This window comes from Sus scrofa, chromosome 4, assembly GCF_054392235.1.
Source record: "Sus scrofa isolate SSC_HxYL_T2T_F1_AM1 chromosome 4, Sscrofa_HxYL_maternal_Yorkshire_Landrace_v2.0, whole genome shotgun sequence".
NCBI lineage: Eukaryota > Metazoa > Chordata > Mammalia > Artiodactyla > Suidae > Sus > Sus scrofa.
Window position 1 is genome coordinate 88934188 of NC_139386.1, and position 24387 is coordinate 88958574.

Consider the following 24387-nt stretch of genomic DNA (forward strand, 5'->3'; position numbering starts at 1 on the left):
AGAAGACAAAGGCAACAGTTGGAAGTCTAAGCTAAGGAAGCAGCAGTGGAGATAGAAAGGCCATAATTTAAGCAATAATAAGGTCATATTCTAAGTTTGTCACTGGGAAGTAAGAGAGACAAGGGAAGGATTGCGATGACCACACCTCAGGCTTGTGCATCCAGGTGTACTAACCAAAAATGGGGGATGCAGGCAGAAGAGCATCGTGCCTAGTATATTTATTTTTTACAATGATCGTCACAATCAAATTTTATTTTATTTTATTTTTTGCTTTTTAGGGATGACCCGAGGCATACAGTGGTTCCCAGGCTAGGGGTCCAATCGGAGCTACAGCTGCCAGCCTATGCCACAGCCACAGCTACTGGGGATCCAAGCCACGTCTGCTACCTGCACCACGGTTCCCAGCAATGTCGGATCCTTAACCTGCTGAGCGGCAAGGCCAGGGATCAAACTCACATCCTCATGGATCCTAGTCAGGTTCATTAACTGTGGAGTCATGACGGAAACTTCATGCCTAGGATATTTAGAGTGCAGAAATTGTAAGGAAGCTTTCGGAAGTGAGAAGCATGCTGACGCCTTCAAGGGTTAGTTTGAGACCTACTCTCTCATTCTGACCCAGCTGCTTTTAAGAAGTTGTACCTGGAGTCACAGAACAAATAAATGGGTTCTCTTCACATTCACATAAACAGGAATCACTGGCTCTTATCAACTAATAATGGAGAGTTTTTCAGTCAGGTTTTCAGTTAATACATAACAGAACCCCCTCCAGGTAACTTAAGCCGAAAAATAATTTATTAAAGGATATTAGGTAGCTCAGAAAATCTCCAGGAGGGCCAGAAAGCAAACCGTGGAGATGATGTGACCAGGAACAACACATGGACCACACTGTGGCTGGCCCCCGTGGAGACCCCACCAAAGGGCATGACACAGCACAGAGTTCACATACCCAGTCGCAGCGACCAGGTTCTGGAAATCTAAAACTCTGCCCTGCTGCTCCCAAGAGCCAAATGTCCCATAGTCATCCTCATCAAAAGGTGGGTTACAGCCCCTGCTTCCTCACTCTACTCTTTTTCTAATTGAAGATTCCTATCAGTGTATCTGAATAGCAGAACTTGGGTCTGTGAATATACCTACTCCAGGGTCAAGAAAGGCTGGGAAAGTGAGTGCCTGGCTTTCCCCTGAGGGAGGGGAGATTTGCAATGCAGAAAATGCCCCAAATATCGAAAGGGCTTTAGAACTTGTGACTAGAAAACAGACAAAGAGAGCTTCAGAAGGCCACTGTTTAAGAAAGAAGCTGGAATTAAAGATTCTCTTCCTCCAGGGTTTTGAGAAGCACTGTTTTTATAGACATCATGACGTTTTACTTTGTACAACAATTCTTTACCTCAGACTGGAAAACTCTCTGTGGCAGATGAAGTATCATTTTTAGCTTCATGAGCCTTATTGTTGGTGCCACATACTACAAAGAGCTCAATAAACGTATCTGTCTCCAAGCCCATAACAACTACAGAACTCTCTCTGCTTATTTATTCAGTGAGCCTTTCCTGTGAGCCTACTATGTGTCCTGACCTACCTTTAGGCATTGCAGCTGATTCTGCAGACATATTGGGCACACATGTTTATTATGTGCAGTCAGCAGGGCCTTCTAAGCAATGTGCATAGATAGGATACCTGGCATTTGTCACACTACGATAATCTGTCATCATAGGAAGCCTCACAGTTTGCCCTGAGGAAGAGGCTTTCATGGTCATTCAAGGAGGTGAGAACTTCCCTTGACAGGACCACCTACTCCACCTTCTTGGTATTGGCTTCTAGAGACTCCACCTCAATAAAAAGAAGCCAGAAGGGAAATGATACTGAGTTCCAAGAAGATATAAGGAAAGTATCTTACAGACCATTCATGTAGACTCTTTAAAATGAGATTTCTAGGAGTTCCCATCGTGGCTCAGTGGTTAACGAATCCAACTAGGAACCATGAGGTTGCAGGTTCGATCCCTGGCCTCGCTCATTGGGTTGAGGATCCGATGTTTCCGTGAGCTGTGGTGTAGGTCACAAACTCAGCTTGGATCCCACATTGCTGTGGCTGTGGCATAGGCTGGCAACTACAGCTCCGATTAGACCCCTAGCCTGGGAACCTCCATATGCCGAGAGTGCGGCCCTAGAAAAGACAAAAAGAAAAAATAAATAAATAAATAAAATGAGATTTCTAGGCCTGAGAGAGAGGCTTAGCCTGCTGATAACTTTATCCCCATCTGCTTCTTCCCAGGGGGCAGTCATCAGCGATGCTCAACCATCCAGGCCATCAGTTCCCCTGCAGCACAGGGAGCTGCCCAATTCTTATTCCTTACCCCAGCAGAGCTGCTCCACCCAGGATATCTGAATTACTATTAGGAAAGAAAGTCATTTATCATAACTTTGCTGCCGCAGAGTTAATCAGGATCCCCATGGGCAGAAGCAAGGCACTGGAGGATGGCTTCACTTCTCAGTCTTGAGTTTCAATGTTGAGATATTAGGAGGCCTCAGAGGGCTCAGGTTTGTTTCCCTGGAAACACAGGCAGAGATAGTCTTCAAGGAAGCCAGGCAAATCCACTGTGACCAGGGGCCCAGGCCAACTCTGCCAGATGACTTCATCAATGTCCAGCACACTGGGGCAAGCTGACTCCCTAGAACCAAGAGTCAGTTAGTGCCCCGCTCCCACTGATGGTGAGGGCTTCTGTGTTGTACTGCAGTAGAGCTTTCAGGAGGGTTTAGTGTAGACTTCCGATCTGAGGCAAGGTGGAACAGATTACATGGATTTTAAGAATCTTGATATTAGTCTCTTTCTCCCTACTATGCCCTAGGTTTCCATGCTCTAGATTTTCATGACCATGGCATTATTCCTTTGGATCTAAGGCTTCTTAAAATGTCAAATATTAGGAGTTCCTGTGGTGGCTCAGCAGAAATGAACCTGACTAGTATCCATGAAGATGCAGGTTTGATCCCTGGCCCCAATCAGTGGATTAAGAATCCAGCATTGCTGCCAGCTGTGTTGTAGGTCACAAACGCACCTCCGATATGGCGTTGCTGTGGCTGTGGTGCAGACCAGCAGCTGCAGCTCCAATTTGACCCCTAGCCTGGGAACCTCCATCTGCAGCAGGTGCACCCCTAAAAAGCAAAATAAAGAAATAAAATAAAATAAATAAAATCTTTACGGGATCTCATCTTAAGCTATTTTATGTCTGTTTCTACTTACAACCAAGAGGTGTTGAAAATGGCTTGTTACCCTCTCTCCTTAAACAACTAAAAAACAAAGTACATGGAACAATAGGTTTTAGACATTGGAAAACACTAGGTTCCCGTCATGGCTCAGTGGTTAATGAATCCCACTAGGAACCATGAAGTTGTAGGTTCGATCCCTGGCCTTGTACGGTGGGTTAAGGATGTGGCGTTCCAGCATTGCCAAGAGCTGTGGTGTAGGTCGCAGACGCAGCTCAGATTCGGCATTGCTGTGGCTCTGGCATAGGCTGGTGGCTACAGCCCCAATTAGACCCCTAGCCTGGGAACCTCCATATGCCATGGATGAAGCCCCAGAAAAGACAAAAAAAAAAAAAAAAAGAACAAAATATGAATGACCTGTGAAAAAATTTCAAGTAGTCTAATATGTGTGTAATTGGTGGTCATAATGATAGGAAAAGGAAAGAGAACGATGTAGAAAAAATATTTGAAGAAATAATGAGGAATTTTTTTCCCCAAATTCGATGAAAAATACAGACATAGACCCTAGAAGTTCCAAAAAAAAAAAAGTTACAAAGAGTAAAACAAAGCACATCAAGTTCAGATTATGTAAAACCCATGATAAAACAAATATCTTTAAAATATTCAGATTTTTTTTAAAAGAGACGTATCACATATAGAGAAACAAAGTTAAGAATGACAAGCAATTACTCTTTGGGAACAATGAAAGCCAGAAGAAAGCAAAGTAACATCTTTAAAATACTGAAAGAAAAAAAAATCATCCACCTAGAATTCCCTAAATATTTATATGTTAAACAACACATGTGCAAATAAACAAAGAAGAAATCACAAGGAACCATATCAGGTTTTTTGAACTGAAATAGAGACCCCAACATCTCAAAGTTTATGAAATGCAGTGAGAACAACACTAAGAGAAATTACAGCATTAAACACATATTGGAAAAGAAGATCTAAAATCAATAACCTAAGATAATACCTTAACAAACTAGAATAAAAGTAAATTAAATCTAGCGTAAGAAGAAGAAAGCAAATAATGAATACAATCTAAATCAATAAAATAAAAAAGAGAATAACTAGAGAAAATCAATGAAACAAAAGCTTGTTCTTTGAGAATACCAATGAAATTTATAAACTTCTACACAGATTGATCATGAGCGAAAAAGAGAGAGAAAACACAACCAATATCAGAAGGAGAGAGTGGATATCACAGCACATCCTAGAGAATTAAAAGAATAACAAGGGAATATTATCAACTTTATGTTAATAAATTCAGCAACTCAGATGAAATGGCATAAATTTCTTTTAAGAGGCATAATCTACTGAAGCTCTCTCAAAAGAAGTAGATACTTGAATAGGTCTTAAACTTACTATTAAACAAATTGCATGTGTAACTAAAAATCTTTCTGTGAAGAAAACTCTAGGACCCTAAGACTTCATTGGCAAGTTCTACCAAACATTTAAGGAGAAATAATACTAATTCTACACAACCCCTTTAAAAAAATTTTTTGAAGGAAAGTAGGAGGGAAGAATATGAATGTATTACAACCTTACATGGCAAAAGGGACTTTGTAGATGGCATTAAGAATCTTGAGATGGAGAGATTACCCCACTTTATCCTGATGGGTCCAATGTAACCACAAGTGACAGAGAGAAGCAGGATAGTTGGAATGAGAGAGAGAGATTAGAAGATACTACAATCCTGGCTTTGAAGATGAAAGAAGGGACTGTGAGCCAAGGAATACAGGCAGCCTCCAGAAGCCATAAAAGGCAAGGAAACGGATTCCCCCCCTAGAGCTTCCAGCCCTGCCAGCACCTTGGTTTTCATCCAGTGAGATTCATTTTGGACTTTTGACCTCCAGAACTGCACGGTAATCAAATTTTTTTGTTGTTGTAAGCCACTAAATCTACGTTCTTTTTTTTTTTTTTTTTTTTTTTTGCAGCAATAGAAAACTAATACTACATAGAGAGGGAACACTTCCAACGTACTCTAGGAAGTCTGTATTATCTTGATACCAAAATCAGAAAACAACATGACAGGAAAGAAACCACAGAATATGAACACTAAATGTCATTACCACATTTTCGCAAACCCAATCTAACAGTATATAAAGAAGGTACTTCATCATGCCCAAACAGGGTTTAACTCAGGAAGGAGATTATGATGTAATACTCCATTGTTCTCCAATCCTCTCCAAATTCCCTTAATAGACCTGGCCTCCAGCAACTCATTCTATATCATCCTCCAGCTTTCCCCCCAGTCTACCCCTAACTCAGGATTTATCTGCATCAGCCTCCTCCCCATTTCCTAAATACATAAAGTCATCTCCATATGCTCATGCTTTTGCTCAAGCTAGTCCCCTACAAACACTGTCTTCTCCTGCCCTCCTGATGGAGAATATTTATTCATTCTTTACAGCCTACAAAAGAATATCTTCTTGTGTTCTGAGAAACCCTCTTGGCCTCAGGCTCCTCCTCCCCATCTCTCCTATCTCTCCCATAGCATGCTATTGGGATTCTATTATGGAACTCCACCTTCTGTTATAATTATTACTTTCTTCCTCGACAGTGAGTTCCACCAGGGAAAGAATGGTATGCAGTTTATCTTTGAATCCTCGGTGGCTAGCATTGGGCCTGGCATGTGAGAGACCCTTCAAAAATTATTAATCAATAAATACCTTAGTAGAGAAAATTAACAGCCACTTTAGATGTGTTCTGGGGAAAAGAGGAACTAATCCAAAAAAAAAAAAAAAAAAAAAAAGATCCTCAAAGGAACTTGGAAGGGTTGCAGAAACAAGCACATCATCTTTTCCACTCAAAATTACATCATCTGACTTACATCTGCTCAGAGGCCTACCATGTCAAAGCATTTATACAAATAATATTCTATTTGAGTGCAACAAGGAAGATATGATTAACTGTATGTTCGCTTTTGTTTTTGTTTTTGTTTTTGATGAAGAAATTGAAGCTCAGGAAGGGTAAATTATTCACCCAAGATTATGGTATGAGCTAGTGGAAGAGCCTTAAGATCTGCTCCCAGGAGTTCCCGCTGTGGCTCAGCAGTAATGAACCCAGCTAGTATCCATGAGGATTCAGGTTTGATCCCTGGCCTCACTCAGTGGGTTAAGGATACAGTGTTGTCATGAGCTATGGTGTAGATCACAGATGCAGCTTGGACCCGAAGTTGCTGTGGTCATGGCGTAGGCTGGCAGCTGAAGCCCTGACTGGAGCCCTAGCCTAGGAACTTCCATATGCCACAGGAGCAGCCCTAAAAAAGAAAAAAAAAAAAAAAGTTCTACTTCCAATCTGGCTGACTGTTCCCTACTCTGACTACTCCTTCAAGCATATGCCACTATTGTCCATCCCTGTCTGCAGGAAGTAAAAAGTAATAGGACCTTTCACTGGATTCTATGCATTTCATGTGCATTTGTGAATTGACTGCCCTCTGGGTAATCCCACCATAGGTAAAGGTGCTAGAAGACTCCCCAGCACCGTAGGAGCCCCTCTGACCCCTAGACATTTTAGGCGTCGCTTTCACCTCCAACAAAGCCTTCAGCATCCTTTACTTCTCCTCCCAAAACACTAATAAAAATTGAAAAGAGAAATATTTGAACTTTAATAGGTATGGCCAGCCAGGCCAACAGCCAGGAGCCTTTCCCATTTTACATGTTAGAAATTACCTAATCTCCCAGACACAGCCTGGTGATGGTGTGATGGTGTCTTCCACCTGAGGAGCATTGGGGGTCACTGCCTCAGTCTAACACAGCTGGGGTGATCCTTTTATTCTTGTGTGACATGGATCTTATCACACTATTTTCTCAGTCTGTCTTGCTTTTAATTTCTGCTTATATATCTTCTGCTTTACACATTCCACTCAGTTGTCTCCACATCCTCCTGAAACTTGGATGAAGTAGATAAAAATCTATTTTGCTTTTGCCTCTACTTCTTACTTCGAGAATTTCCTTTAGATTGCCTCTTTTCAGGTCCCATTATTCTCTGTCATCTGGAAAAGGAGTTGAATTCTCTCCCATTGATCATTCTTTTTTTTTTCATTTGTTTAATGTCATATTTTAATTTCTTACTCTTTGAGAAGGAAATTGTTCAATCTTTCTATAACTTTGCAAAATGTATCAATTTTGGGTTTATTTTAGTTATTACCATAGATAGCATGCTTAGAAGGATGTTGGTTCAGCACACAACATAGAACCCGACATAGAGTCTGTGAGGATTCGTGTTTGACCCCTGGCCTCCCTCAGTGGGTTAAGGATCCAGTGTTGTTTGGATCCGGTGTTGCTGTGGCTGTAGCATGGGCCTCAGCTATAGCTCCAATTTGACCCCTAGGCCAAGAACTTCCATATGCTGCAGGTATGGCCGTAAAAAGGAAAAGGAAGGAAGGAAGGAAAGAAAGAAGGAAGGAAGGAAGGGAGGAGGGAAAGGAAGGAAAAATGTTATCCCTGTGAAGTGGCTTTTGATCTCCAACAGCCACGAAGAACAAATAATAAACTTTGTTTAATGCTTTCCAGCATGAAAATTAAGTCACAAGCCTGAGGACACAAGCAGAGCGGGCTTAAAGCCCCCTAAAAATAGTAATGGTAATAACAATATCTGACAAAGTGGTAAACGCTCATATACACACACTTTCCAACCAATGGCCCTCTTCAACTCTTAACAACTATATAAGGTAAGCAGGGAAGGGCAGTTTCCAGAAATAATACAAAGAATAACTGGAGTTCCCCTCGTGGCTCAGCGGAAAAAAATCTGACTAATATCCATGAGGATGCAGGTTCGATCCCTGGCCTTGCTCAGTGGGTTAAGGACCCGGTGTTGCTGTGAGCTGTGGTGAAGGTCTCAGACACAGCTTGGATCTTGCATTGCTGTGGCTGTGGTGTAGGCCAGCAGCTACAGCTCAGATTTGACCCCTAGCCTGGGGGAAATCTCCATATGCCTCATGTCACTTCTCAACTCTTGGCCTCATTCTAACTTACACAGTTGTTTGCCCTTTAATTGACCCAGACATGGAACTCGGACTATTGTTTAATTTACAAACACGCACACACAGGCACATACACACACACGTATACCCACATGCAATGCCTTTGTAAACAAGAAAGACTGTATTTAAGGTTTTGCAACAAAGAGGAGTGGGTTTTTTACATGAAAAAATGATGCAAACCTTCTACAACTGGATGGACATTAGACCTCCGTCTTCTAACGGGCAAGTCTTCCTACTCATCTAAGCAGGCCACCCCTTGTCTTCTCCTCCTCCTCGTCTTCCCTTGGTTCCATTCTCCGCCCATCACCCCAGTTTGTATTCTTTACTATTGGAGAACCAACTAACATCTTTTTAAATTATTTATTTATTTATTTTTAGGGCTGTACCCATGACATATAGAAGTTCCCAGGCTAGGGGTCAAATCGGAGCTGCAGCTGCCAGCCTACACCACAACTCAGGATCCAAGCCGCATCTGGGACCTACACCACAGCTCACAGCATCACCGGATCCTAACTCACTGAGCAGGGCCAGAGATCATGGATACTAGTCAGGTTCCTAACTGCAGAATGACAACGCATACTCCTATTGTTTTTTTAACTGAAGCCAAGTAACATCTTTTTACCAGGTCTCAAGTTCCTGTGGTCAAATTCTCATCTTTTGCCCCAAGCAGTCTATCAAAGTGTTTCCCAAAACAAAAACAGGAGGAAATGGGTACTGAGCCATGAAGATAAGCTTTGCGAATTATGAAGATAAGCTTTGCGAATTACAAATACAAGCAAGGAAACTGAGGCTCAAAGGCTTTATTTATGATACTACCTGAGATCAGTGAGTTGATATCATTTCCAGGTCTCTGTCAACTGAAAGACCCAAAGCCTCTGAGACATAACTTTCCAATAAAGCTCCCAGTGCAAGGCCATGGGCCTATTTTAAGACATAATCAATTGTGCTTCAAACATTTTGGGGAAACTGTATGGCCTTCTTCACCCAGCTCTGTGGGGTGTTTGTGAAGTGAAATTGATGTGTGACCTGCGTGATACTTGTCTCGTGTTGGTACAGGATTCTGGGTGTTGTCCCTCATCGCCTCAGGAAGTGTAAACATTAATGTTATTTTGCTTCCACTGTGCGGGTGATACTTACTGAGCAATACAGATAAAATTAGTTTCTCTTCCAGTAAACACAATACCCAATTTAAAGAGATTCTCTGTTTTTTTTTTTTTCCTCTCCTTTTGTATTGTTTTCTCCCTCTACTTCTCATCCCCTTTATTATAATGTGATTTGGTCTTGCTTTCCATTCATCAATCAATAGTTTCCAGCAGTAATAAAAATAAATACATGTTCCAAATGGTAAACGTTCACAAAGACTTCTACCCTTGTGTTCTATTTATTGAGCCTGGACTGAGGCCAAGGAATTTTCTGAGTAAATACAACACACATTAGAGCACCCCATACAAGCAGTCCCTGGGCCTCCACACACTAGCTCTGCACAACCTCCTGTCGGATCTCCAGCCCTATGTCCTCAACACAATTTAGATGGGGCAGTCCAGGAGGGATGGGACCCAGATTAAGGTGGAGATCCCACAGCCAGTGCTGAGATCCCACAGGGACAGCATGGTGGCAGGGGGCAAAGGGGGGCAAATCCAGGTAGGCAGCACGAGGGAAGTCTGCAAGCAAGTACCATCAGGGTTCAATCACTAAGGTGAGGTTTGGGGATCTCCTTGCTTCCCACCAAGGGAGCAAGGGAGTGTCCAGAGTGAGATAGGGCAAAAAACAAAACAGGAATTCCCATCATGGCTCAGTGGTTAATGAATCCGGCTAGGAACCTGAGGTTGCAGGTTTGATCCCTGGCCTTGCTCAGTGGCTTAAGGATCTGGCATTGCCGTGAACTGTGGTGTAGGTCACAGATGTGGCTCAGATCCTGTGTTGCTGTGGCTCTGGCATAAGCCAGCAGCTACAGCTCTGACTGGACCCCTAGCCTGGGAACCTCCATATGCCATGGGAGCAGTGCCAGAAATGGCAAAAAGACAAAAACAAACAAACAAAAAAACAGAGTGAGATAGGGCAACAACTCCAGAAGGACTGGGACACCGGGCAGGTTACCAAGATGAGGCCCTCAGCTCTTTTAACATATATTTTGTGGGGAGTTCCTGTCATGGCTCAGGGGAAACAAATCTGACTAGCATCCATGAGGATGCAGGTTCAATCCCTGGCCTTGCTCAGTGGGTTAAGGATCCGGCGTTGCTGTGAGCTGTGGTGTCAGTCGCAAACGTGGCTCAGATCCCGAGTTGCTGTGGCTGTGGTGTAGGCCAGTGACTACAGCTCTGATTCAGCCTCTGGCCTGGAAACATCCATATGCTTAGGAGGGTGGCCCTAAATAGCAAAAAAAAAAAAAAAAAAAAAAAAAAAAAAAGACAAATATTTTGTGAACAATCACTATGTGTTGGGCATTGTTTTGAAGGCTGAGGAAATAGCCATGACAAAATTAAATATTGCTCCTACCTTCATGGAGCTTATAATCTAACAAGGAAAATGGATCATAATTAAATAATTAATCCAGAAACAATTAATTACTTTGAGGGAAAAGGGGGCTTTAAGGATGCACAATAGTGAGAACACTGGCTGGGTCTGAGAGTCAAAAGCATTGCTGAGGGAATGGCATTTAGGTTGAGCTTTGAAGGATGAGTTGGCCACATAAAAAACATTTGCCAGAGAGAAATGACCTCAAAGAAGAGGGAAATCAGCATGTGCTGGGTAGTCCTGCCTTTGAAATATTTGTTAATCACCCACTATAACCTGGGTACTGTGCTGAGCATTTGGGACACAATGTGAACAAAAAGGCAAAGCTCCCGCCCATGTGGAGCTTACATATTACTGGGATGGAAAGTGGAAAACGCATGGGGTGAAAACTGGACAACACTAATACCTCAATATGGCTAAATGTGAGTGAGACATCTAGGAGATTAGGCTGTGGGGTAGGAAGGGGCCAGATTATAGTCTTTTTCATCCCATGGGGGAGCATGGGATCACAAGGCGCCACTTTGCTGGATTCTGTAAAGGTGATGGCAGCCCCTTTCTCATCTTCGTATCTCCAGTACCTAATACAGTGCCTGACAGATGGCAGCTGCTTAGCATATGAATGAATGAATGAATGAATGAATGAACGGCTTTAGACAGACCAGTGAACAAGGAGAAGTGTGCTTTAGAAAGATACTCCTCAGAGTTCCCACTGCAGCTCAGCCAGTTAAGAACCCAACATAGCGTCCATGAGGATGCAGGTTTGACCCCTGACCTCACTCAGTGAGTTAAAGATCCTGCATTGCCACAAGCTGCAACATAGGTCACAGATGTGGCTCAGATCTGATGTTGCTGTGGCTGTGGTGTAGACTGGTAGCTGCATCTCCAAGTTGACCCCTAGCCCAGAAGCTTTCCTATGCTGCAGGTATGCGTGTAAAAGAAAAAAAAAAAAGTAAGATAATCCTCAGTGTAATGTAGAAAATGGGATTGAGACAAGTAGACCAGCTAGAAGGAATTGCAATTGTCTAGATCAGTAGTTGCCATATAGGTTTGCCTGTTTGCTTATTAATTATATACATCAATACCACAACCTTGATATAGTTACTTATAAAACATACACAAATAGGAAGTTTATTATTTTCTTCTGCTGCTCCAGTGAAGAATGTTCTGGAGACCAGTGCCCTGAATGATGAGGACTGAATGGTGGTAAAGGCAAAGGAGTGGAGAGGGGTGTGTTGGAGGTCAAGTAGGAGCTCTGATTCCCACAGACCAAAGAGCTAGACAGCCATTGGCTCTGAAAAGAAGGACTGCACATGGCTAGACAATGCTGTCGAATTCCTGCTTCAACAAATTCTACTATCTAAATTATTATCTGGCCCATGTGGAGGAATCTGGTCAAACACACCTCACCCTAGATTAGTTGGTGTTTGGGAGGATAACCTGAAGGTGGAAGGGAGAAGAAGGGAAGGTGTCTAGAAAAAATCTTGAGGAGTTCCTGTCATGGCTCAGCAGAAACTAATCTGATTAGTATTCAGGAAGATGCAGGTTCAATTCCTGGCTTCTATCAGTGGATTAAGGATCCAGCATTGCCATAAGCTGTGATGTAGGTTGCAGACACGGCTCAGATCTGGTGTTGCTATGGCTGTGTCATAGGCCAGCAGCTATAGCTCTGACTGGACCCCTAGCCTGGGAACCTCCATATGCCGCATGTATGGCCCTAAAAAGACAAAAGACCAAAAAAAGAAAAAAAAGCATTGAGACCAAAGCAAATCCAGAGATAGTGACTGCCTTCTGCTGAGGGTGTTTACTGTGAGTGAACCTCCCACCTGGGGCCTCAAGCTGTGCAACCAGTTTTACAGTTTCTCCCCACCAGTCATGAATCTGAAACTGATAAAAGAGAGGCAGTAGTCAGGAGACCCATCCATACTGATGACTGATCCACTTTGGAAATTCCTACAGGCAGGAATGGTGTTTTCTCCATCTGCCCAGATTCACACTGCCCATCACCTACCCCAGTGACTATGCTCTCTCTCATTTATTGAGTACCCCCATATGCCAGGCAATGACCTAGGTAATTTACATCTAGTTAACACAGTAGCCCTGTGAAAGAGACATTGTATTCTCTCTGTTCCCATGCTATAGCCAAGGAAAACAAGGGTAAAGCACAATGATATTGTACTGATAGAATTTGTCCAAACTGAGATTAGGACTCAGGTATGTCTGATTCCAACTGTATTACCTTTTCACTACACCTGCGTCTGCCTCTGACAGACACTGGGAGCCACGGGCTCTGGTCCCAGCCTCCCTTTTTGGGCCTCATGGATCCCCATGCCTGCCCTCTCAGGTGCTATGCTCAGCTACAAGAAACTTCCCACTGCTCCCTAACACACCATCCTCTCCATCATGCATCTCAACTTGAATGCCAATGTGCTGGTCCACGGACCGCATTTTGAATAACAAGGACTCAGAAGCTCACTATAAATGCAGAATCTCATTTCTTTCCCACCTCAGACCTACTGAATCAGAATCGTTAACAAGATCCCCAGAGGATTTATATGTGCATTATAATTTGAGAAGCACTGATCTCAACTAAAAATACTCTTTCTTTTATTCCTCCCCAGACCACCCTTTACCTGATATCATTTGCACATTTACTATGTGCCAGGCACTGTGCTTAGAACTGAGGATGCAAAGTCAAATGAAATATGAGGCACACACTCAAGATGATGATAACCTATTCATGAGAAAGACATGTAACTAAATAAGTATTTTGCAAAGTGCGAGTGCTATGAACCAGGTAGGAAGAGGCTGTAGAATCTTACATGCTTCACTATCTCTAAGCATCATTATGACACCAGAGACCAAGAAAAGGCTCCAATGATATTTCCAGAAGAAAGTAAAGGAGAGAAGGTAAGAATAGAAAAGGAAGGAAGGAGAAATGATAAAAAAAAGGAATTGCTCCAAACTATAATTCTAAAATGACAACTCAAATAAGATATACCCTTCAGTGACTTCCCCACAGGTTGTCTTCGCTTGGACACCTGGATACCCTGATATAAAGATCCCTGTAGCCCCCAGTCCACCAAACTCTCCTTTTCTCATGTGATTTACTCGGACGATGCTGTTATCATTCATTAAGCAATAAGCCTAGAAATCTGGATTTATCCTCGACTCTTCCTTCTCCTTTGATCTTTCTCTAAAGCAATTAAAATTTTCTGTTATTCTCAGAGTTCCCGTCGTAGCACAACGGAAACGAATCCGACTAGGAACCACGAGGTTGTGGGTTTGATCCCTGGCCTCGATCAGTGGGTTAAGGATCTGGTGTTACCGGGAGCTGTGGTGTAGGTTGCAGACGTGGCTCGGATCTGGCATTGCTGTGGCTCTGGTGTAGGCCGGCAGCAACAGCTCCGTTGGGACCCCTAGCCTGGGAACCTCCATATGCCATGGGTGCAGCCCTAAAAAAAAAAAAAAAAAAAGAAAGACAAAAGACAAAAAAAACTTTCTGCTATTCTTTTCCTTCCTGCATTTATTATTCAGTGTCCAATGTATGCTCTGAGCAGGAGTTCAGAGGTAGAAAGGATCATTTTCAGCAGAAGTGCTCACAGGAGTTCTTACGAGAGAGAGTCACAGTGTACGGTCAGACAGAAATTGGAATTCTGGGCTAGCCACTTGCTAGTTGTGACTTTGGGATAATCCCCTGATATCTTTACACCACTATCTGTAAAAAAGGCTAATGATATTACCTCACAGACTGAAGTAAGGAATCAATGAAACACATTATTGCTATTATCACTGTCACAGAGCAGGGTTGGCTATGAACATGTGGTCAACCATGCAGCTTAAAAAAAGGCAGAGAAGAGGAAAGACTAGAGTCCAGTTGAGGGAATGGTGAATCACCTGCTGGGTCTGTTGGTGGGAAAAGAGGGGAAAAAGGCTAGAAAGGCTTCTTGGGGTCCCATCATGGAGCACTTCAATACCAACTCAGGAGATCTGCAGTGAATTTGATAGTAACAAAAAACACTGTCTACAGTAGGGGGAATCAGGATCAAAATTTGCTCTGCCTTGATGTGTGTGGGGAGAGTGGCAAAGATGGAGAGAGAAGAGTCTTCAGCTCGAAACAAAACAGTCAGGAGGAGGCACTCACTTGTAGGAAGCCTACACTGAGACAAAGAAGCTAGTGGCATGTCCAAATGGAAAAATCTAGTAGGCAGATGGACATTCAGGAAATGTTTGGGCTGAAGGGACAAACTTGGAAGACATCGTAGAAAATCATAGTTAAAACCAATAGCATGGGTAAATGCCCAGAGGGAGTTCAGGCAGAGGAGGAAGGACCCTTAAGAAATATGACCCTGGGGGAAGCAGGAGAAGCAAGAGGAGTCAAGAAAAGCCAGACGGTGAATTCTGATTTGCAGAATCATGGAATTATAAGAGCATCAAGCTCCGCAGATAAGGACCCAGAAAAGGACTTTGTGGCAGAGACAGGCATGAGTGACCTTCAAAAGGACAGCTCACAACCTAGGGCGTTCTTGGTAGTCTCTGCAGCCTATTGTAATGTGAGGCTGGTGGGAAAAGGTTGATAAATCTTGGCTACTTGAAGCAGGGGCTGCACCTTGGGGTGAACACATTCGGCAAAGTAGCCTGAGTCCATTGCCAGGGTCTTCAAGTAGAGCTTAGCCTAGCCTGGAAGGGAAATTGATTACTCTGATTTGAAATGCTCCATTTACTACCCCCCCCCCAAAAAAAAAGAGTTGTTTCTTTAATCCTCTGCTCCTGGACTTTGAGGATCCATTTAACCTCTTGCCTGCTTTCAAACCATCTAAATTAGATAGAAATTATCTCCATTGTAAGCAGTTCCAGAGGTAATTGCTCAACAACTTTTGGTAGTCTGTTCTACAGTTTCAGAAAACCCTTGCCAACGTCAACTAGAAAAATGGGCCATTGTGACCGAGAGTTTCTAAAAAGCTCACTTGACAATTTGAGTCATGAGTCAACCCATAGGAAAAATAAAGTCAGAGATCGCTGTGCTTCTGGAAAGACTGAGCGTGGGGTCATCAGCCTGGAAAGACTGAGCGTGGGGTCATCAGAGGCTGAGGGAGTGGATTCTAAAGGGGCAGCAGAGGTTGGCATCCTGGAGACTATGCTCTGAGGCTCTAACTCAGGGAACTGAGAGGCTCTGTCATGTGCAAGAACATCAGAAGCACGAAGTACAAAGGAGTGTTTGTGCTGTGCCCTGAGAATAAACTTGAATGAAGTTATTCACAAGAAATGATTGTCATCTAGATCCTCTGTCATTGAAGTTTTTCTATTTTTTGGTGTCTAGGACTGATAATCCTTGAGATGGTAGATAGTGGTATATAGTGCTCAAAGACAAAGGGCATCACTTTTACATCAAGGAGGGATGCTGGGGGAAAAGACAGTGGGTAGACAAAAAGGTACCATGCAGAAAGAAGTAGAATAAAAATATATGCTGGCTGTAGGTAAGGAGACAGTGCTCATAGTTAAGTTACGGGAAATAGCATTTTATCAAATTGAAAAAAAAGTAAATTTAGTCATTCAACCATTTATTGAGCAGCTCCTAGGTGCCAGGCAATAGGATGGGCCACAGGACATGATGACCCATCTTTTGGAGGGGTGTACCACCTATTAAGGGACACAAATGTGAGCAAACATCTGTGAGAAAGCAGGAAAGGTGCTGACAGAGGCAGGTGCATCATGATGCTAACAGGGACAGAGGACACAACTTCTCCAACAGAGAAAGAGAAACTTAGAAGAGCAGCATAGAGACATGGTTGCACTGCTGAGTACTTGGCTTTGAGCTACATGGAGTGGCCCATTGGCATCTGCAGACTGAATGTTCATGGATAAAAACAGTCTCCACCAAGTGATGTGAAAATTCTCTATCGTGAGGTAATTTGCTGAGATACAAATGCGAATGGCCTGCTAGGTGGCTGGAGCGTACTTGCCAGTCACTTACTAATGGCTTGCCTGGCATTTGTGTCCCAGCACAACTTAGCTCTTCTCTTCTCATGACACCTGTGTAGCAATTCTCACACTGTGATTGACTTTTTTTTTTCTTTTCAGAGTCAAAGAAATATGGAGTTAATAAGGCACAGATGTAATGAAGTAAAGAATTTATTTTAATGGCAAAATTTATTTAAGAAGCTTTAGAAATTACCTTGGCCCCATATTTATAGAACCATTAAGAGTCTTAAAAAGATCCCTTACATTTTTCAGTTACACTTTACTGCTTTTTATAGTGGAAATTATATGTCATGGTGACATTCATGATTCTGGAGACTCATGAAGGTCATGGATGAGCCCTTTGAGAATGTCAAGGGTCCACGTCTGTGAATAATGAGTTATATTTCATCGGTACTCTACGGGATATAACATAGTCTCATTTTAAGTTTGAAAAATAAAATATATTCTCCTTTATATGATTTTCCTATAATTTGGAGAAGGCTACTCTTGCCCTTCTCTGTTTATGAAGATTTAGCATGTATTACCAGAAGACAATGAATAATATTTATCCACAAACCTGCAGCCTGACAAAAGTTAAATCAACAAAGGTAACTAAATTCCCCTGAACTGAAAGCTTTCTCTTGGTCTAGTTCCTAAAACCTAATAACCTCTAAGATTCCAACTCTGGCCCCCTCCTCAAAATACACTCAAACTTAACACGACAACCTCAGTCTGCTTCCACTTCTGTCTTTCTGTTTCAGCTATTAAGATCCCATGTATTTAATTGCCAAAGCTGGAAAACACAGAATTGGCCCAACTCTTCCCCCAATATCTAATCAGCTACCAAGTAAATTGACATTACTCTTAAATGACTCAAAAACCATCAGGCCTTTCCAGTCCCAATGCACTGCCCTAGCTCAGGGCTAAATCATCTGTCATCACAATATCCTGGCAGTGCCTCTAACCCGTCCTTCCTCTATCTGCCAAGTTGATGGAGAGTAATTTTTCTCCAAATGCAAATCTTGCACGCATTAGTTTCCATCAAAGATCAAAATATGGTCCTATCAATAACTGGTTCTTGGCCAGTGAGTCTGATGCCCACAGTTTCAACATAACACTTGGAGAATTGCATTGACTATGAGCTGTTTATTTCCCTAAACATGCTGTGTTCCTTCATACTTCATGCACTTTGCATTTACCAACTCTCATCCTATACCACCCTTTCCCTCATCTCCTCTTGGCAAGCCTCTACCAGACCTTCCAGATCCAATTCAAGTGCCACTACTTCAAGAGAGCCACATGTAAATCTCTTAGTGGCTCTCTTCTCTGGGCTCCTCTGGCTACAAACTATTAAAGCATGTGTCATAGTTTACAGCAACAACTTGTTAACTGAGTTATCTTCTCCAGAGATCCACAAGCTCTTGTCTTTGAATTCTAGTACTTAGCACACTGCTTGGCTCCTGCCAGGCAGTTAGTGCCTGATGAATGGAAAGGACCTGTGACTGAGCTCTGTGGCTATGTGGTAAAATGAGAGAAGGGTAAAATGTTATCAAAGGGCAAAAACTGCTTTTTTGTTAACTCCAAAGTGAATCAAGTTTCCAGGAAAGTTAAAATAAGGATGAAGAGTGCTTTTAGATCCAACTGACTTTTAAATTACTCATCATATCTGTCCTAGCTAAAGACTAACTCTAGCCAGTCTCCTGTGCTGCCTAAGTCAGAATATTTCACGCTTGGACACCAGATCCAGCGAATGCTCAGTGGTAACAGAAGAAATTCTTATAGAGAAGCTACCGGCTTTGTAAATATAAATGTAAAAAAGATGCTCCCTAAGAATATTTGCTAATTTTTTTTCTCTTTGCCATATTAGACCACAATATCCAACTCAGGGCACCATATGTATACAATGTCCAACATCTATGGTGGCAGCTTCCATAAGACAATCACAATGATGTTGGTTTTTGTTCTCTTAGTCATTACTCACAGACAACTATGTGCAGCTACTATGTCCCAATCACGACGCAGTGCTCTGGACACGCAAAGAAAAGAATAGATCCCTGAGATTCCAGGCTTTCTGTAGGATAGATGGATTACTACAGACAGATATCCTGGACTTGTATTATTAAGCAGTTACTATTTTAAATCCAGCCAGTTCCAAAAATGTTCTCATGTTCCTCTTGTACTTAGCAGGTCACTGGATACCTTGGGTAACCTCAAGAAGGCGGCTAAGCATTCTAATCCAGCTAGTTGGTCATGCAAGGTACAACCTGTCTTGGGAGGCAGCTACATTCAAAATGCAGTGTTCAGGGTATGTCCACTACTGCTCTAATTCCCCAGCATGTGGTGGGGGGTTGTTGAAAGAGTGTTTTCTAAGGAGGAAAAGATCTGGATGAAGGCAGGGGATGAGTAAAAGCTTGAGCTCGCGCTTCGATCTACACTCTTGGCATTGTGGTGACTTGGTGTTAGAGCACGGAAGGACTCTTTGGGTACCCTCCCTATATACACGCGTGGAAAGAAAATCTTCCAGAGCAAACCCAGTCAGGGAAAGATGTAAATTCACTGCATTTAGCACCATCCTGGAACACAGGCTTCAGCCTTCTTCAAGGTAAAATACTAGGGGATCTCAAGCCTAACTCTAAGAAACGATATTATAAACAGCGGACCAATCTCAGATGTACTTGCTCCCCTACCTTTAGGCTGCCCCAAACATTCACTGTCGGGTTCCCACTCAGACTCTGGACAGCGCCCCACCCTTCTTGGCTCCATCTACCCAACCCAGGCTGGGACCCCAAAGGCCTCACGCCCACCCCCCCACACCCCGGGCACCGCCCAACGCAGCCCCACCCCCGCCGGGCCCCACGTGTGGAGCCCCACCCCGGCGCTGGAGGCCCTTTAAACACCCCCACCCTTACACTGTACCCCCCCACACACACCCGGACGGCAGCCGGAGAGGGACAAAACTCATGGCGTACAGCCAGTTTCCTCCGTGGATCTCGTCCAGAGCTGCCCAGCTCGTGGGGCCCTCCACCCGGGGCCACAGCCCCTTGGCGCCCCCAGCCCTCGGCGGCCGGGCAGAAGAGTTGTCGCCGCGGCCCAGCTGTGGGGCGGGGCCGGCGGAAGCGCAGGTCTCCGCCGCCGCCGCCACTGCTGCCTCCTCCTGCCGCACGGGCCGCCCGCTCGCCCGCCGCTGGGTGCGCTGCACGCGGGGGGCAGCCGCGGTGCAGAGGTTCATGCAGCGGCGGCGGCGGCGGCGGCTGTTGCTGCTGCTGCTGCCGCGGAGGCAGACAGACCCGGCGCTGCTGCCGCCGCCGCCGCCGCCGCCCTCCCCCGGCTCCATGCCGCCGCCACTACCGCCTCCTCCTCTCCGGCAAGGGGCGGGGGGCTCCGGCCCGGGGTGGGCACCACTCCTCGCAGTGCCGCTCCCCTCCCTGCCCTCCGCGCGGGCCCTGGAGCCGGCGGGGGCGCCCGCCGCCTCCTAGGAGCGCACGCTCTGCGCGCCCTGCCCGAGAGAGGGGGCGGGCGTGGGCGGGGGCGGGCGTCGGGGCAGCGGGGGACCCCGCGCGGTGCGAGAGGAGGGGGCTAACTCGGAGGATGCCCGGCAGCGGTTCCCCGCTCCTAGGCGCGGGCTGAGCCGGACTCGGAGCGGGCGGCGCGTCGCCATGCCGGTGTGACGGGCGCCCCCGGCTGCCCGCGCGGTCCCCGGCGCTGCCCCACACCACGCCGCGCCGGCGCCGGGCGGCAGGATGGGCTGTATCCAAAGCATTACCTGCAAGGCGCGGATCCGGCGCGAGAACATCGTGGTGTACGATGTGTGCGCCACCATCGACCAGTGCCCCACGCGCATCGAGGAGACCTCGCCCATCGTCCTGCGCTACAAGACTCCCTACTTCAAAGCTTCAGCCCGCGTGGTCATGCCCCCCATCCCCCGCCACGAGACCTGGGTGGTGGGCTGGATCCAGGCGTGCAACCAGATGGAGTTCTTCAACACCTACAGCGACCTGGGCATGTAAGCAACCGGCCGCGCGGAGACGGAGCTGGGTCCCTGGCCCCAGTCTCTTCTCCTCACCCCGACCGTCCTCCCCAGCTCCTTCTTACTGCTCTCCCCGTCCTCTTTCTAAACCTTCCTCCCGCCTCCTCTTCCACCTCCCTCCTCCCTACGCTTTTGTTTCAATGACAGGGCGGGTGTGTGTAGGGAGGCTCCTCGCGAAGGCATTTTCTCGTGGTTTGCTTCTGACTCCCCGCGAACGCGAAGAGAACGGTGAGGGGCGGGCAGAAAGCGGTAGAGAGGGTTCGAGAGGCGGAGACGGGGGCGGCTGGCAAGTGCCCTGGGAGTTTCGGGGCGCCGTCTGTGCTTTGTGAGGCTTCCTGGGAAGAGTTTGGGGGGACCTGTAGAGAGGAGTGGAGTGGAGTGCCGGGGGCGCAAGGGCTGTGCCGCGCGTCCTTTGGAGAAACCCGAGCGGGCTTGGAGGAGAAGCTCCTGGGCGTTCGGACTAGACTTGGTAGTTCTGCCCTTGTCCCTCGGGACAGGAAGCCTGGAGGAGTTTCCATCCAGAACCTTGAACCCGGCAGAGCTGCCTCTCCGGCTCGGCGCCCTCTGGGCGAGTTCTGGGGTGGTGGGAGAGGGAAGGCACCGGGCGCGTCCCAGACGAGCAGGGTTGATGGCCTTGTGCGAGCCGCCTCTGGCTGACGTGGTTGCAGTGTTTCCGGTGCTCGAGGAAAGTATGGGTCTCTTTCGGTCTAGGGTCTTTACTTCAAAACTTTACTAAATTGCGACGCTGGAAGGGATTCCTCGGCGCCCACCGCCGGAATTCTGTTGGCAAGCTGGGAGCTCTCCAACTTCTTTCAGCAGCGCCGTTTCCAGCGCACTGGGCTGGGCGGCTGCGGTTGAGACCCGGGATAGCGGTGACTCCTCTGCCACCAGGGGCCGACAGCCTGCCCCAGAACTGCAGACAGTCGTGTCCAGGACTTTTTTTATTTACTAAATTTTCATAACTCCCTGCCAGCCTCCTTTCAGAAGCAGTTGTCAGCTACAGTGGCTAAAAGGTTTGGGGCCCACATTCTACCTGCTGTTACAGTGTAGGCTAGAGCACTCTGATTAGCTTGCAGCCTATAGGGAAACACTTTCCTGAAAAGTCACCCTCATTTCATTTATTAATCTAAAACTCTAGAGTTCCCAAGGTTCAGCTTTTGAATATGGATATAGAATGGGGGAGTTTCCATTTTAAAAGGTCAAACTATCTTTTTAACAGCAGTTTGCAGGCTTTTTATTGCACTCTGAGAGCCTGTAAGTTAACACTAGTCATAGGTGCTAAAAGGAATTTTGACAGGTCGCTTTGTTTCTCCCCCCCTCCCACCCCCACCCCAAAAAGCTGAACTTTTCTCTTTAAGCATAAATGCTCAATGCTGGAGGAAGCTCCTTCCTAGTGAAGATGTGTGACAGCCCAGTTTCCTCTGTGCCTTTGCTCATAGAGTGTTCTTGTCTTTCTGGAAGGCAGCTGGATGTGAGAAATGGGGGACATATTATTTTGGGTGAATCATGCCATTTAAAATCAGACATACCCTCAAAAGAATGATTATATCTGAACACATATGTCTCTTGAAGATTTTTTTTTTTAAAGAAACCCATTATTTCCAGCCAAGTCAGAGAAAGCCCCAGACAGGACAAGGGTGCCCTCTCTTTTGTCCTCCTGGCCTGGCCTTAATGGCAGTGTGCAGCCTTGCTGAGGGCAGTAATTGCAGTCTGGGGCCCCTCTGGAGGAGGCTAGGAGGGACTGAGCCAAAATAGCCTCACTTTTCCCAAGACCGCACAGCCAAGGCTCTCTGTTGCCTCACATTTCTTGTAAATTAGTAATCCGAAGGCAAATAAATCATTCTTTCCATAAAAGAAAATATATTCTGCCTCAGGAGAAGCAGACCTGGTTGTTGAACTTCCTTGACTATGAGAGGATGTGTCATCATGGGAACCCACTTTAATGGGCATGAATTGGTGCCTGCTCAGAGGGATTATTCCTTGACCTTCCTTGCTGATGTCCTGCCTTTGGGATTGGGGTGGGGGGGGAGTTTTGCCTTTAAACTACCACTTTCAGTATTTTAAGATTCTTGGTTTTCATGTTGTTGATGCTGGAGAGCAAGAAATCATCAAGCATTTTATTCGAGATCTGGGCTCAGGGTCTACCTGTCTCTTCATGACTTCAATATATTGATTGCTATATGTTTAAGGCCATTTTGGAGCCCAGATTTGATTGAACCAATTTCCACCAAATGTTTCTGCCCTGAAAACTTTGCCAATGTAAACTTTTTGATGGAAACTCACAGTGCATGAAAGTCACACTGTCATCTATTAGTTATTATGTCCACTTTAGCCAGTACCTTTAGTGGAAAAAGCACCGCAGGCTGGATTTTTACCCCTGTGCAGTGCTCTCGTTATATGAAGCCTGATACAATGAGAGGGTGTAGGTTAGAAAGCTGCCTTTTCAACATCTAACAGGGGCTATGCCAGAGGAAATCTGAAATTTAAAGTGCCAAGGGAGTTCCCATTGTGGCTCAGAAGGTTATGAACTCTTGACTAGTATCCATGAGGACGTGAATTCGATCCCTGGCCTTGTTCAGTGGGTTAAGGATCTGGTGTTGCTGTGAGCTGTGGTGTAGGTCTCAGACTCAGCTCAGATCTGGCATTGCAGTGGCTGTGTCATAGGCCCCTAGCCTGGGAACTTCCATATGCCACAGGTATGGCCCTAAAAAGCCAAAAATCAAATAAGATGCCAAGAAATGTCTATCTATAGGTTTAAAAGAAAATGTGAGCTTTTGTAGTTTAAATTCTCAACATTCTCAAGAAAGAATAGGGTTCTAAAGGAGTATTTGAAATATTTGATGATCAGGAAGGCCAGAGCTTAATTTAAACTTGAACTCAAATGACTTAGAACTTCTTCCAATGATTCCATAGGAAGCAGGCTATCAGTGCTTGTGGCATCCATTTATTTGGCCCCAGTGAACCCTGTTGATGCAGCCCTGCTGAGACCACTTCAAGGCTTCATCGTTCAGGGAGGAAGGGCCACTGGATTTCCTCAGTCAACCTATCAATAAACAAATATTTACCAAATCCTTCTGGTGTACCAGCTCCAGCAAAGAAAACAAAGGAATAAGCACTCAGCTTCACTGTTGCTCAGTGGCATGCAGAAAAAGGCAGGGCTCCCAAGGGTGTAGGAAAAATGCCAGAGAGATGGACGGGGGACCAGGCAGGGTTTTCTAGATGTGTAAGGACTCAAGCGAGGCATGGATAAGATTCAGTGAGACAAGGAGGAGGAACTAGTTCTAAAGGGGAAAAAGCAGCAGATGCAGAGAGGTAGGAAACTAAGATAAGGTGTTTTAAGAGGGCCTACATAAGCGATAGTGGAGCCTTCAAAAAGAACAGTGGGAGAGAAGGTCCACCAGGTCTGCTCAGGAGGGCCTGAGACAGTATGATCTGGAAAAGAGAAGGTTGAGATCAGGTCTTCTTAACCAGAAGAGTATGAGGAGGCTCTTCATACCTTTAACATGCCTCTAGGGCATACAGGAAATTTTCTGTAAAGGCGTTAAGACCGCTATGATGGAACAGTTCTGAATGCTAGGCTATAGGACCCAAAAGGTTTCCTGAGTGAGGTTTGGGCAAGAATGGGGTTCGTGCCCTGGCCTCACTCAGTGGGTTAAGAATCCGG

General features: G+C 45.3%; 2 protein-coding genes across 20 annotated transcripts in view; one reads left to right on the plus strand and one right to left on the minus strand.

Moving 5' to 3' along the window:
* LOC100151788 (flavin-containing monooxygenase 5-like) overlaps positions 1–20820 on the minus strand; it is a 281467-nt gene extending 260647 nt beyond the window's left edge. For 10 of the 15 annotated variants that reach the window (XR_014843938.1, XR_014843936.1, XR_002343365.2 and 7 more), the window contains exon 1: positions 20460–20820. The gene's annotated coding sequence lies outside the window, so the exon portion shown is untranslated. The remainder of the gene's footprint in view (positions 1–20459) is intronic. The other 5 variants (XR_014843940.1, XR_014843941.1, XR_014843939.1 and 2 more) reach the window with 1 other exon arrangement.
* The window catches only part of FAM78B (family with sequence similarity 78 member B), a 105229-nt gene continuing 101097 nt past the window's right edge, over positions 20256–24387 (plus strand). For all 5 annotated transcript variants that reach the window (XM_085022540.1, XM_085022539.1, XM_021089485.2 and 2 more), the window contains exon 1: positions 20256–20699. In XM_085022540.1, coding sequence (XP_084878666.1) covers positions 20437–20699 — 263 coding nt within the window. In that variant the 5' untranslated portion in view covers positions 20256–20436. The remainder of the gene's footprint in view (positions 20700–24387) is intronic.